Genomic DNA, 15,158 nt, shown 5'->3' with positions numbered 1-15,158 from the left:
AAACTTTGAGGTATCATGTACTATATTTATAACATTTAGCAAAACTACTTATATGGTGGTGACAAAGATGGACTTTGATTTTTCGTGGACAGATGTCACATTAATAGGCAGTAGCATTACTTCAAGAACCAAAAAGATGAAGCCAGTGACCACAGGTCTGAGGAAGTAAGTGGATGGGTGCAATATGTAAGGCTTACTACATCTGCTGCTAGCCTCACACTCACAGTTTGGGTGTGTACTCCTTCAAACGCATTCAATAGAATGAGAATTACCACCCAGATGGCAAAGCTACAAAATACCTGCTTTACCAAGCGAGATGGCGCAGTGGTTAGCACACTGGACTCACATTTGGAGGATGACGGTTCAAACCTGTGTCTGGCCATCCAGATTTAGGTTTTCCATTATTACCCTAAATTGCTTCAGACAAATGCCAGGATGGTTCCTTTGAAAGGGCAGGGCTGACTTCCTTCCCCATCCTTCCATAATCCGATGGGATCGAAGACCTTCCTCCTTCCCAAATCAACCAACCTTCTGCTTTACAAAGTGACATGTAAGATGTTTAGTGTTTTAAGGGTATTGGGGAGTTACGTGAGATAAGCTTGCAGACTGCCATTGATAACAAGGTGGCCATAGCAGAGGAGTCGCCCATCTGTACAAATGACACGAGGACAGCTTTTTGTGGGCTAATGTTTAATTTAAGTATGCAATGAATGAAAAAAGAATTTTTAGAGGTGAGTTTCAGCTTGTATTAGGATACATTAGATTAATATAATAGAAGGAAACATTCCACGTGGGGAAAAATTATATATGAAAACAAAGATGAGGTGACTTACCGAACGAAAGCGCTGGCAGGTCGATAGACACACAAACAAACACAAACACACACACAAAATTCAAGCTTTCGCAACAAACTGTTGCCTCATCAGGTAAGAGGGAAGGAGAGGGGAAGACGAAAGGAAGTGGGTTTTAAGGGAGAGGGTAAGGAGTCATTCCAATCCCGGGAGCGGAAAGACTTACCTTCGGGGGAAAAAAGGACAGGTATACACTCGCACGCACGCACATATCCATCCACACATACAGACACAAGCAGACATATTTAAAGACAAAGAGTTTGGGCAGAGATGTCAGTCGAGGCAGACGTGTAGAGGCAAAGAAGTTGTTGAAAGACAGGTGAGGTATGAGTGGCGGCAACTTGAAATTAGCGGAGATTGAGGCCTGGCGGATGACGAGAAGAGAGGATATACTGAAGGGCAAGTTCCCATCTCCGGAGTTTGGATAGGTTGGTGTTGGTGGGAAGTAGCCAGATAACCCGGACGGTGTAACACTGTGCCAAGATGTGCTGGCTGTGCACCAAGGCATGTTTAGCCACAGGGTGATCCTCATTACCAACAAACACTGTCTGCCTGTGTCCATTCATGCGAATGGACAGTTTGTTGCTGGTCATTCCCACATAGAATGCATCACAGTGTAGGCAGGTCAGTTGGTAAATCACGTGGGTGCTTTCACACGTGGCTCTGCCTTTGATCGTGTACACCTTCCGGGTTACAGGACTGGAGTAGGTGGTGGTGGGAGGGTGCATGGGACAGGTTTTGCATCGGGGGCGGTTACAAGGATAGGAGCCAGAGAGTAGGGAAGGTGGTTTCAGGATTTCATAGGGATGAACTAACAGGTTACGAAGGTTAGGTGGACGGCGGAAAGACACTCTTGGTGGAGTGGGGAGGATTTCATGAAGGATGGATCTCGTTTAAGGGCAGGATTTGAGGAAGTCGTATCCCTGCTGGAGAACCACATTCAGAGTCTGGTCCAGTCCCGGAAAGTATCCTATCACAAGTGGGGCACTTTTGTGGTTCTTCTGTGGGGGATTCTGGGTTTGAGGGGATGAGGAAGTGGCTCTGGTTATTTGCTTCTGTACCAGGTCGGGAGGGTAGTTGCGGGATGCGAAAGCTGTTTTCAGGTTGTTGGTGTAATGATTCAGGGATTCCGGACTGGAGCAGATTCGTTTGCCACGAAGACCTAGGCTGTAGGGAAGGGACCGGTTGATGTGGAATGGGTGGCAGCTGTCATAATGGAGGTACTGTTGCTTGTTGGTGGGTTTGATGTGGACGGACGTGTGAAGTTGGCCATTGGACATGTGTAGGTCAACGTCAAGGAAAGTGGCATGGGATTTGGAGTAGGACCAGGTGAATCTGATGGAACCAAAGGAGTTGAGGTTGGAGAGGAAATTCTGGAGTTCTTCTTCACTGTGAGTCCAGACCATGAAGATGTCATCAATAAATCTGTACCAAACTTTGGGTTGGCAGACTTGGGTAACCAAGAAGGCTTCCTCTAACCGACCCATGAATAGGTTGGCGTACGAGGGGGCCATCCTGGTACCCATGGCTGTTCCCTTTAATTGTTGGTATGCCTGGCCTTCAAAAGTGAAGAAGTTGTGGGTCAGGATGAAGCTGGCTAAGGTAATGAGGAAAGAGGTTTTAGGTAGGGTGGCAGGTGATCGGCGTGAAAGGAAATGCTCCATCGCAGCGAGGCCCTGGACGTGCGGAACATTTGTGTATAAGGACGTGGCATCAATGGTTACAAGGATGGTTTCCGGGGGTAACAGATTGGGTAAGGATTCCAGGTGTTCAAGGAAGTGGTTGGTGTCTTTGATGAAGGATGGGAGACTGCATGTAATGGGTTGAAGGTGTTGATCTACGTAGGCAGAGATACGTTCTGTGGGGGCTTGGTAACCAGCTACAATGGGGCGGCCGGGATGATTGGGTTTGTGGATTTTAGGAAGAAGGTAGAAGGTAGGGGTGCGGGGTGTCGGTTGGGTCAGGAGGTTGATGGAGTCAGGTGGAAGGTTTTGCAGGGGGCCTAAGGTTCTGAGGATTCCTTGAAGCTCCGCCTGGACATCGGGAATGGGGTTACCTTGGCAAACTTTGTATGTGGTGTTGTCTGAAAGCTGACGCAGTCCCTCAGCCACATACTCCCGACGATCAAGTACCACGGTCGTGGAACCCTTGTCCGCCGGAAGAATGACGATGGATCGGTCAGCCTTCAGATCACGGATAGCCTGGGCTTCAGCAGTGGTGATGTTGGGTGTAGGATTAAGGTTTTTTAAGAAGGATTGAGATGCAAGGCTGGAAGTCAGAAATTCCTGGAAGGTTTGGAGAGGGTGATTTTGAGGAAGAGGAGGTGGGTCCCGCTGTGACGGAGGACGGAACTGTTCCAGGCAGGGTTCAATTTGGATGGTGTCTTGAGGAGTAGGATCATTAGGAGTAGGATTAGGATCATTTTTCTTCGTGGCAAAGTGATACTTCCAGCAGAGAGTACGAGTGTAGGACAGTAAATCTTTGACGAGGGCTGTTTGGTTGAATCTGGGAGTGGGGCTGAAGGTGAGGCCTTTTGATAGGACAGAGGTTTCGGATTGGGAGAGAGGTTTGGAGGAAAGGTTAACTACTGAATTAGGGTGTTGTGGTTCCAGATTGTGTTTATCGGAATTTTGAGGTTTTGGAGGGAGTGGAGCTGGAAGTGGGAGATTGAGTAGATGGGAGAGACTGGGTTTGTGTGCAATGAGAGGAGGTTGAGGTTTGCTGGAAAGGTTGTGAAGGGTGAGTGAGTTGCCTTTCCGGAGGTGGGAAACCAGGAGATTGGATAGTTTTTTGAGGTGGAGGGTGGCATGCTGTTCTAATTTACGGTTGGCCTGTATGAGGATGCTCTGAACAGCTGGTGTGGATGTGGGAGAGGAAAGATTAAGGACTTTTATTAAGGATAGGAGTTGACGGGTGTGTTCATTGGCTGAGTTGATGTGTAGGTGAAGGATTGGGTGGGTGAGGGCAATGGATTGTTCAGTTTGGAACTGGTATAGGGACTGATGGAAGGAAGGGTTGCAGCCAGAGATGGGAAGTTCAAGTGTGAGGCCTTTGGGGGTGATGCCAAATGTCAGACAAGCCTGAGAAAATAGAATATGGGAGCGTAATCTGGCTAGGGCGAAGGCATGTTTGGGGAGGGAATGTAAATAAAACTTAATGGGGTCGTTGTGGGGGTGTTGTGAGGGTGACATGGTATTAGAAGGTGGAAAGTGTAACATGAGGTGAAATGAAAATGAAAATAAAAATATATGGGGAGAGATAAAGGTGAACCGGAAAGTAACTGGAGATCTGGAATGAAAAAAGGCGAAAAGGTGTTGGTTACAGCTGGGCTATGTTGGACTTGGGTTGGTAGACAACGATGTGCATAAAGGTTAGGTGGTTGTGTTGCCGCCAAAACTTGTTAAAGGACGGAGAAATTCGGGAAAATTTCGAAAAAACTGCGTGTAGTATATTAAAAGGAGTGGTATTGTGGTGGCAGATTATGAAAATGAGGCTAACAATTGTCTGACGAAGAAATAATGACGTTAAAACCTGTGGGACGCGGCTAAAAATTATAAGTGATGTGGGAAAAACGGAAATGGAAATAAAGCGAAAGTTATTAGCACTGGCCGAAATGGTTGTTTAAAAGGTGAAAGGAGCTGTTTGTGAACTAGAAACGGTGGATATTATAGCGGCGGTAGTGCTGAAAGCGGCAAAAAAAATTTTTTTGGTTATGGTTTGGAAGTGGGTTACGTATTATTGAGTATATATATAGGCGGGATAAAATAGTATAGCAGATTACGGTAAAAAGGAGAAGGTGAATACAAAGTGAAACTACTGGCAAAAACAGAAAGAGGAAAATAAGACGACAGAAAAGATTTCGAAATGCAACAGTGACAATAACAAACGTAATTGTTGGATTCAAATTAATTATATCAATATAATAGAAGGAAACATTCCACGTGGGAAAAATTATATATGAAAACAAAGATGAGGTGACTTACCGAACGAAAGCGCTGGCAGGTCGATAGACACACAAACAAACACAAACATACACACAAAATTCAAGCTTTCGCAACAAACTGTTGCCTCATCAGGAAAGAGGGAAGGAGAGGGGAAGACGAAAGGAAGTGGGTTTTAAGGGAGAGGGTAAGGAGTCATTCTGACTCCATCAACCTCCTGACCCCACCGACACCCCGGACCCCTACCTTCTACCTAAAATCCACAAACCCAATCATCCCGGCCGCCCCATTGTAGCTGGTTACCAAGCCCCCACAGAACGTATCTCTGCCTACGTAGATCAACACCTTCAACCCATTACATGCAGTCTCCCATCCTTCATCAAAGATACCAACCACTTCCTTGAGTGCCTGGAATCCTTACCCAATCTGTTACCCCCGGAAACCATCCTTGTAACCATTGATGCCACGTCCTTATACACAAATGTTCCGCACGTCCAGGGCCTCGCTGCGATGGAGCATTTCCTTTCACGCCGATCACCTGCCACCCTACCTAAAACCTCTTTCCTCATTACCTTAGCCAGCTTCATCCTGACCCACAACTTCTTCACTTTTGAAGGCCAGGCATACCAACAATTAAAGGGAACAACCATGGGTACCAGGATGGCCCCCTCGTACGCCAACCTATTCATGGGTCGCTTAGGGGAAGCCTTCTTGGTTACCCAAGTCTGCCAACCCAAAGTTTGGTACAGATTTATTGATGACATCTTCATGATCTGGACTCACAATGAAGAAGAACTCCAGAATTTCCTCTCCAACCTCAACTCCTTTGGTTCCATCAGATTCACCTGGTCCTACTCCAAATCCCATGCCACTTTCCTTGACGTTGACCTACACCTGTCCAATGGCCAACTTCACACGTCCGTCCACATCAAACCCACCAACAAGCAACAGTACCTCCATTATGACAGCTGCCACCCATTCCACATCAACCGGTCCCTTCCCTACAGCCTAGGTCTTCGTGGCAAACGAATCTGCTCCAGTCCGGAATCCCTGAATCATTACACCAACAACCTGAAAACAGCTTTCGCATCCCGCAACTACCCTCCCGACCTGGTACAGAAGCAAATAACCAGAGCCACTTCCTCATCCCCTCAAACCCAGAATCCCCCACAGAAGAACCACAAAAGTGCCCCACTTGTGACAGGATACTTTCTGGGACTGGACCAGACTCTGAATGTGGCTCTCCAGCAGGGATACGACTTCCTCAAATCCTGCCCTGAAATGAGATCCATCCTTCATGAAATCCTCCCCACTCCGCCAAGAGTGTCTTTCCGCCGTCCACCTAACCTTCGTAACCTGTTAGTTCATCCCTATGAAATCCCCAAACCACCTTCCCTACCCTCTGGCTCCTATCCTTGTAACTGCCCCCGATGGAAAACCTGTCCCATGCACCCTCCCACCACCACCTACTCCAGTCCTGTAACCCGGAAGGTGTACACGATCAAAGGCAGAGCCACGTGTGAAAGCACCCACGTGATTTACCAACTGACCTGCCTACACTGTGATGCATTCTATGTGGGAATGACCAGCAACAAACTGTCCATTCGCATGAATGGACACAGGCAGACAGTGTTTGTTGGTAATGAGGATCACCCTGTGGCTAAACATGCCTTGGTGCACAGCCAGCACATCTTGGCACAGTGTTACACCGTCCGGGTTATCTGGCTACTTCCCACCAACACCAACCTATCCAAACTCCGGAGATGGGAACTTGCCCTTCAGTATATCCTCTCTTCTCGTCATCCGCCAGGCCTCAATCTCCGCTAATTTCAAGTTGCCGCCACTCATACCTCACCTGTCTTTCAACAACTTCTTTGCCTCTACACTTCTGCTTCGACTGACATCTCTGCCCAAACTCTTTGTCTTTAAATATGTCTGCTTGTGTCTGTATGTGTGGATGGATATGTGCGTGCGTGCGAGTGTATACCTGTCCTTTTTTCCCCCCGAAGGTAAGTCTTTCCGCTCCCGGGATTGGAATGACTCCTTACCCTCTCCCTTAAAACCCACTTCCTTTCGTCTTCCCCTCTCCTTCCCTCTTACCTGATGAGGCAACAGTTTGTTGCGAAAGCTTGAATTTTGTGTGTATGTTTGTGTTTGTTTGTGTGTCTATCGACCTGCCAGCGCTTTCGTTCGGTAAGTCACCTCATCTTTGTTTTCATATATGATACATTAGATTAGGTGTACTTTTTGTACCAATTGATACAGAGTGAGGACTTAAAATAATCAAAAGGCCCTGAGTTGATCCTGCAGCGTGCATTAGTCTCTACAGCAAATAACCTAGATTGAATCTGGTCTTTAGATATCATTAACGTACTGAGCATTGCTACTTTTAATATACTCCTGGCTGAAAAGAGCAACAGGAGATTGGAAGAAAACCAGATTACTAGCATCTGCTACCCTACAATGCTTTCAATGCATACCCCATAGCTCCAAGAGAAAGAGAGCACAGCAGTACCTCTTTACTTTCAACACAGTATTGCAAATTATCATATGTTTTGAATTTCAGATGATACCTAAATTTTTCCTCTACAATGAAACACGGGACACAAAATGCTTGTTAAAATGCATATGAAGTTGGCAGTCCCATGAGTAGGACCAATGTAATGCCAGAGGACAATATAGCCATAGAGATGGTCCTTCAAGTGAGAACAAGCATTGCATTGCAACCATGTTTCAGCTGGAACTCTGTAGGTTCTCCAATATCCATCCATGTGTTAGCAAATTGGGTGACTTGCTCCACAAGAAAGGTGTTGATGTGAACTTAGTGTATGAAATCCATCTGTAATATGCAGATGCAAGTTCTGAACAACTCTCCTACTGCCTGAATGGCAGCAATGTAGCTGTCTGTGTATAGTACACTAAGCCATCACAGAGTATAGCTAATGATGTAGTAAATGTCAATGAAGACATATATAGCCACTGTTATTATTTTCTGAAACTATACCACGTCTTCATGTTTCACTTCTAATGCGATGTCCAAGTTACGTTCAACTTGGTAGTGTGAGTTTGCTAACAGGCATAGGATTGCTAAGTTAGTGCTAATATGTCACTAAATTCTCAAATTCAACATTTTAGAGGCAGTAATACTTTCTGTTTTAGTATTATTCTGATAGACTTGTCCTTTCTTGAAACTTCTACCAGGAAATGCGAAGACCATGGGACATCCAATACAAAAGAAAATCGTGTCATGTTGCCATCTTACTGGTGTGTGAACTTGGGACAAGTAGAGTGTTACTGGCGTAAATGCAATGTGCTATGTCCAACTGAAAGACTGTTTGTTTTATCAAAATAGAAGACTATTATTTACAGTATATCCAAAAACAATTGTTACATATGTATGAAATCACATTTTGCTTAACCCATAAATGTTTTAAATTTTTCTGTTAAACTTAAACCAAAAATTTATGCGTTAGTACTAAATGTGACTTTTCACAATGAATCCCATATATGAACAATGGAAACTCCAGGTTGGAATGTCAACAATGTAAGGAAAAGATAGTTGCTACTTACTGTAAAGGTGAAATGTTAAGCTGAAGACAGACACAGCTAGGGCACACTTACGGATTAGCTTAAAGCCACAGACTTCGTCAAGAAAACGCAAGCACTCACACAAGCAAGCATACCTCACACACACAAGACCGCCATCTCCGGCTACAGCTTGGACCGGAATGCCATTGAGTCACAGAAAGCTGTGGGTGAAAGCTAATGTAAATGTCTTATAGTTGTGCCTATCTGCAACTTAATGTTTCATCTTTATAGTAAGTAGCAATCTGTCTTTTCTTTACATTGTTGAATGTCATATCCAATATCTTCAGATTTAGGACCCTGCTTACAATCAATATCTGTTGGAAAAGTGTGAGTAAAAGCCAACAACAGTTAACAAAATTTGTAGTGGTCATCAACCCCCCCCCCCCTCCCCTCCCCTCGGTAGTACACACTATTGAAAGGGGTGTAGGTAATGCTAAGACTGTGCTAAAATACATTTTTGGATTCTGGATTTTTCTTACACCTCAGTAGCTCTTTAAAAACATCGGTTGTTACGACAAAAATAATGAACTTTGATTTCTTTTTAATATTTTTTTATGAAGGACATAAAGTACCTCCTTCCCACTGGTAACACAAATTATTAAAAATGTCTTGTCATTGTCAGGGTTAATACCAATATCTCTACATTCAAGCCCAGTTAGAGTGTAGAAGTAATCTCACAGTGAAACCTTATTTTCAGTTACTATGATACCCTATAATTTTATACTAGACAGATAGGCTAGAGAGCAATTTATTTGAGAATTTCAGGGTCATGTTAAATTCTGTACCAGAAGTGGGTTGCCATACTCTTAGTTCTGAGAGCAAATTGTAAATGGTATTAATAATGGAAAAAAAAGCCTGTTTTATATTTTACCGTTTTACAAGAGTGGACAATTCCTGTTCTAGTTCTTCATGCCTGAAAAGAGGAAGACCAGCAACATTTTCTCTGACGGTTTCTCTATCACATTCAGCTTCTGATAATTCTTGACCATCAGAAAAACCAGATGGAGGCTGCAGAGGAACAACTTCCTGACACACTGTACTGCTGCTGGTATTCTGCCTGCAATAAAATTTGTAATAATGTATTCTCTGTACAGAATAGGATAAAGTGATAATATTCTTAAACATATGTTTTGAATTTCAGATGATACCTAAATTTTTCCTCAACAATGAAACACGGGACACAAAATGCTTGTTAAAATGCATATGAAGTTGGCAGTCCCATGAGTAGGACCAATGTAAACTTGAGGGAGTGTTCTAAAGAAGCCTCTGAATGATGAGCATTTGTAATGTTGTGTTACTGCAGAAAAATTATTTTTATCACATTTAATGACATTAACTTTGACAGTATATTAAAATGATTTATGATTGTTGATACATATTTGATGCAGGATTTAGACTGTGGAGCATGGAGGAGGTGGTTAGCCCAACTAAGTAAAACAGGGCAGAAAATAACGGTAAAGAAACGTACATCGTTTGTGAAAATGTTTATTAATTGTGAAAGAGAAGAGCCTTCATTGAAAAGAATAACGATTCTATATACAGAAAACAATGGACAATATTGTAGGAATCTGCATTCTGTGCTTCTCTGTGCATTGGTAGTTTCTAACCTGGTGTAACACACTAACTTAAGCAAATATGTTGTAACATGCAAGACTATAATGTATCTACATCTACATAAATACTCTGCAAATCACAGGGAAAGGCATGGTAGAGGGGACTTAGTATTGCACCACATGTTAGGGTTTCTTTCTATTCCTGTCTCAGTCACATACAACTGTAGTAAAGTTAGCTGCTTAAATGCCTCTATGTATGCAGAAATCAGTCTAGCCTTGTCTTCACAGTCTCTGCAGGAGCTACACATAGGAACCTAAAGTTTATTGCTAGATTCTTCACTTAATAATCGTTCTTAAAACTTTGTAAGCAGGCTTTTGTGGGATAGTTTACATCTACTTTTCGTGAAGTGCACAATTTTATACATTCCTATACATTTAAAGCAAGGTATCAATCTAGCACATAAAATCATACCAGGATCTGCCTTGATATTTTTTCAGTTTTTTTCCTGATTAGTACTTCATTATAGATAACTACTTCATGCAAAAGTCTGAGGTTACTAATAATATTGTCTGCTGGGTTATTAATATTGAAAATGAACACAAAATATCTCAACACCCATCCCCATGGTATTCTTGGCGCGACTTCTGTTGATAACATTCTGCAGCCTTTCTACAAAAAATCCTCAATCCAGTAACAAATTTTGTTTGATATCCCATACAAACATAAATTTCGGTGAGGTGTAAAGTCAAATGCTTTTCATAGGTTGAAATAGTGCATCATCCTAATTACCTAGAACTGTGGCTTTCAGGAAAGCTATGAGTAAAGTGCCAGTTGAGTTTTGCTTGACTAATGTTCCCTGAACCACGGTGTGTCTCATGGAGCAAATACTGTTGGAACTCAGAATACGTTCTAGCCTTCTACAACCTGTATGTTGTGAGATTGGGTGGTACAGTTTTGTGTTTCTGTTGCCCTCTTAGACAGATGTGACCTGTACTTTCTTTCAACTGCTGGGAACAGTTTTTGTTCAAAGGATATATAGTAACTTGTGGTTCAAGTGGAAGCTAAACAGCTGCAAATTTAGTATAGAATGTGATTGGCTTCCATCGAATCTTGGAAACTACTTCTGCTTTAGTGATTTCAGCAGTTTTTAAATGCCACAGTAATATCCATTTCACTCATCTTTGCAATGGTGTGGAAATTATACTGGGCCAGTACTTCTGTTCATTTCTTTGTAAAGGAACATTTGAAAATAGGTTTCAGCATTTATTCTTTTGTTTGGCTACCCTCAGTTTTGGTTCCTGAGTCTCATATTCTGTAGATCAAATTCCTGATAAACGTTATGGTGTGAAAAGTGTCAGTTAAAGAAAAGATTGTAGAGTTAGAATAGATTAAAGAGAAAGTAAGAATCTCTCTCTCTCTTTCTCTCTCTCTCTCCCTCTCTCTCCCTCTCACCCCCTACCTCCCTCTCTCTCCCACCCCCCTACCTCCCTCTCCCCTCTCTCCCCGTGTGTGTGTGTGCGTGCGTGCGTGAGGAGGAGTCTATATTAATTCGTATTTTTGTTGTTCCATCTAGGGATTTCCTTTGTTTGCACATACATACACCAGCTTAATAGCATGGCAGGGATTTGAGAACTCCTTGGTAGGTTCCTGTGTGTCACACAGGTCATGCAAGTCTGTAAATTTTGGACAATGATTTTATGGTGCTCAATAGCATCTGAGATTTGTTCCATTGGGTTTAAACAATGTGTGAGGTCACTTTCATGCATCTCAAACCATTTTAGCATGATTCTGACCTTTCAATACAGACAGTTATTCTGCTGCAATATGCCATCACCATTGCAGAAGAAATCAAGCATGATGAGATGCAGGTGATATGCAATAATATTCCTGTAGTCCTCACTGTCATGATGCTTTAGATTACTACAAAGGTCCCATGGAAGCCAGATGAATGTCCCTCATGGCATAATACTTGCACCACTTCCCCCGTTGCCTGCATCTCCGGCTTAATTAATGTTTCAAGCATCAACATTGTTTCTGGGCACGACCAGTGGCCTGGTGTAACAAGAAATACAGAGTGTTTCTGTAAGAGCGTGATGGATATGGAGAATGCTCCACTGAACAGTTTGAGGTAGGGAACCTGGGAGATATGGAAGTAAACTCATGTACCGCTTTGTCTAATATTACTGTTTTCCAGCTTATTTACAACTAAAATGCATACAGGTTTACTCACACTGTGCTGTTTATTTACATATATATTATTTATTTCCTGCAAGGTAACAAGGAGAACGAGCCTGATTACCAGGAAGTCATGATGCAGATTTTGTTTACTTGTCCATAAAGTGCCTTTGTTGTATCGTTCTTACATTGTCCCATGACAGAACGTGCTGTGAACTGACAGACCCATTCATTAATCAGTGCTATTCGGAGACATACAATGCAATGTGATGGAGCAGTACTGGTGCAGCATCTTCTGGTCACTGGATTGGAAGGGGAAGTCCTATGCCATGGCCTGCAAGGTCACCAGACCTGAAACCTCTTGATTGTTTGCTATGCAGATATCTAAAGTCATATGTGTATGAGACCTTAGTGGATACGGAGATGGAATTAGTTGCCAGAATTGTAGATGCCAGTAATGTGATTCGAAAGACATCAGGCATATTTGTCAGCGTGTGTCAGAATCTTGTTCGGCAATGTCATGCTTGCTTTGAGGTTGATGGTTGTCAGTTTCGGCAGATTTTGTAAGATACAGTACAAATGGTACATTCATTGTGTCAATGATGATATTTGCAGTTAATTAATGCAAATAAAAAGTACACAGTAATGTGCTATTCCTATTATCTCCTTAAGCTGGCTCCTCTGACCCCAGGTTCCCTACCTCAAATTGTTCAGTGGAGCATCCTCTATGTCCTGTTAAATTTTTGGATGCTCTGGTGTAACTATCTGCATAACAGATGAGCAGAATTTCAACCAGGGAATTCTGCTGATGTCACCATATTACGGGTGCACCATGAGCTGGTTACCTCACCCCCACAGCCAAGCTGGGTTGTCCGAGGTGCCATATTACATATGAAGCAAAAAGATGAACCACGACTACTCTGATAGCCTAATTTCCCTGTGTCCAGTCCACAGCAATTTGGCAAGTTGGGGCAAAGGAATTAGTACTGTAGCACAACAAGTAAGGGCCAGTCTTGTATAAATATTGCTTAGTGTTCAGTGGAGATATGTTAAGCTGCAGCTGACCAGTCCGGAGGAGGGGCTGTGTTGATCTACCATCTGCTCCTCTAGCTGTCTACATGCTTCTGCAGAACAGCAAGTCTCACCCTGGGAACTTTGACACTGTTAGCAACAGCACCATCATCCATACTGAGTCCGATGGGAGGGACTTAGCGATACCAATCAGCGGGTCACTTGGTGGCGTACCCTACTGTCCCAAATGTGCAGCCGCTCTTCCATCATTGTGCATGCATGCCTATCCACTGCCTACCGCTTGCTCCTGTGGGCATTTTCCACTGTTGCTGCACGCTCTCCTGTCCGGAAGCCACAGCGTGACTCAATGTCACTTTGTGCTGTACACTCAGGTTGGTCGGCTGTTGCTGCTGCTGCTGCTGCTGATGATGCTGCTGCTGCTGGCAGTTTAGCTGATGATAGGAGCCACCCGCCACCTCAGCAGCCTTGTACCACCCTTGTCATTCATACCAGCATCCATGCAGACCGAATGCTGGTGTCATTGCACTCGCGGCAGGGTGTACATTGCCATGGCAGGGTGTACATTGCTTCTGTCTTGCTGCCGCAGGCACCTTGGGATCATCACTTCATCTGTGTGTTGTTGAACAATAATTTTTTTTATTTTTATTTTATTTAATGCTGTTTTACTAATGACCATTGGGCATCAGACAGGCAGCCACCCACCAGGCCACTAGTCACCCATGTCCTGGAGTGGTGGTCCACTGTATTCTGACTTCGACCTGTTCTCAACTAACATCCAATGGAAAGTTTGCTCTTGGTTGTTATGTCTGGTGTAAGAACGGTAGCTGGCTCAGCATTGCAACTTCAACCGCAGCTTGCAGTCCAGCACTACAGGTTGGTGTGTGACACTTTTGTTTTGACTTTTATTGTTCTCTGTGTTATGGCCATGACCAGTAAACAGAAAATCAATAGAAATTTAAAAGTGACAAATGTGAATATGCAAGAGCCTGCAGATCTCTTTTAGTTCAGAGGTAATTGTAGTGAGTGGTATTTGAATGATACTGAGACTGGTGAGGTGCCAGTACTTTAACTTGGGTGGCGTGAGCTGCAGTATGTGAAGGCAGTGCCAGCTATGTATAGTACATGCAGAAGGTTTGACCATTATGTAAATCAGTGTTATGAATCACATTGGGCCGTGATGTGGCATAAAGATTAGTCTGTTTTCCAGGCTATATGTTTTCTGTAGTTGTGTCTCATATTTTTTGTATTGTCAGATGGAGGTTGCACAGTTGCTGGAAACAGGCAGAAACAGTGCAGGAAGCGATTGACCAAGGTGGAGAATAAAAATGCTGCATTTCAGAAGCAGGTAGGCCCTGTACAAGTACATTAAAGAGTACCCCCTGCAGGTCTGGGGAATAGAATAGGCCTGAGGTCTTCCTGCCTGTTGTAAGAGGCGCCTAAAAGGAGTCTCACATGTTTTGGCCTTTATGTGATGGTCCCCTGTAGGGTTTGAGCTCCATTTTTCAAAATTTTCCCGAAGAGTGAGCCAACTGGGGAAGGGGAAGGGTGCCTTTCATGGTGCATTGTGTCCATCGTGCCTTGAGATCTTTAGCCCACTTTCTCATCGTCGCACTGCAGTCAAGCTCATTCTCCATCTCTTGGGCGAGGATGCCTTCCTGGATGCATTTTCCACCATGCACTATGCAGTGTTGCTTTTTGCGCTGACAATGACCCTGGACTTCTTTGCACCTCATTTCCAGCACGGTAGCCAATCTGGTGTGGTAGGGCCACCATGTACCCTGTGTGTTGTAGTCCCCTGACAACACGGGGATCACTCTGCTGATGCCTGCGCCCTTAACTCCACATATATGCCAAGGAATAGATGCCCATCATTCTGGGGCATCGGGACTCCCAGCAATGGCCATCCTGCCAGGTGGCCTTTGCAGCGGCTGGGTGGTGCCCGTGGGGAGGGCCCCTGGTCAGAGTGGGTGGCATCAGGGCAGATGACGCGTGATGAAGCATACCACATCATCACTTG

At 43.9% G+C, this 15,158-nt stretch overlaps 1 protein-coding gene across 1 annotated transcript in view; it reads right to left on the bottom strand.

Moving 5' to 3' along the window:
• LOC124616368 (Down syndrome cell adhesion molecule-like protein Dscam2) overlaps window positions 1-15,158 on the bottom strand; it is a 445,499-nt gene that overhangs the window by 1,273 nt on the left and 429,068 nt on the right. Inside the window, exon 31 of the mRNA XM_047144679.1 lies at window positions 9,252-9,437. Coding sequence (XP_047000635.1) covers window positions 9,252-9,437 — 186 coding nt within the window. The remainder of the gene's footprint in view (window positions 1-9,251; window positions 9,438-15,158) is intronic.

The sequence above is a fragment of the Schistocerca americana genome, chromosome 5 (genome assembly GCF_021461395.2).
Source record: "Schistocerca americana isolate TAMUIC-IGC-003095 chromosome 5, iqSchAmer2.1, whole genome shotgun sequence".
NCBI lineage: Eukaryota > Metazoa > Arthropoda > Insecta > Orthoptera > Acrididae > Schistocerca > Schistocerca americana.
The sequence above is the reverse complement of the archived record's forward strand: the minus strand, read 5'-3'. Positions and strand labels throughout refer to the sequence as shown.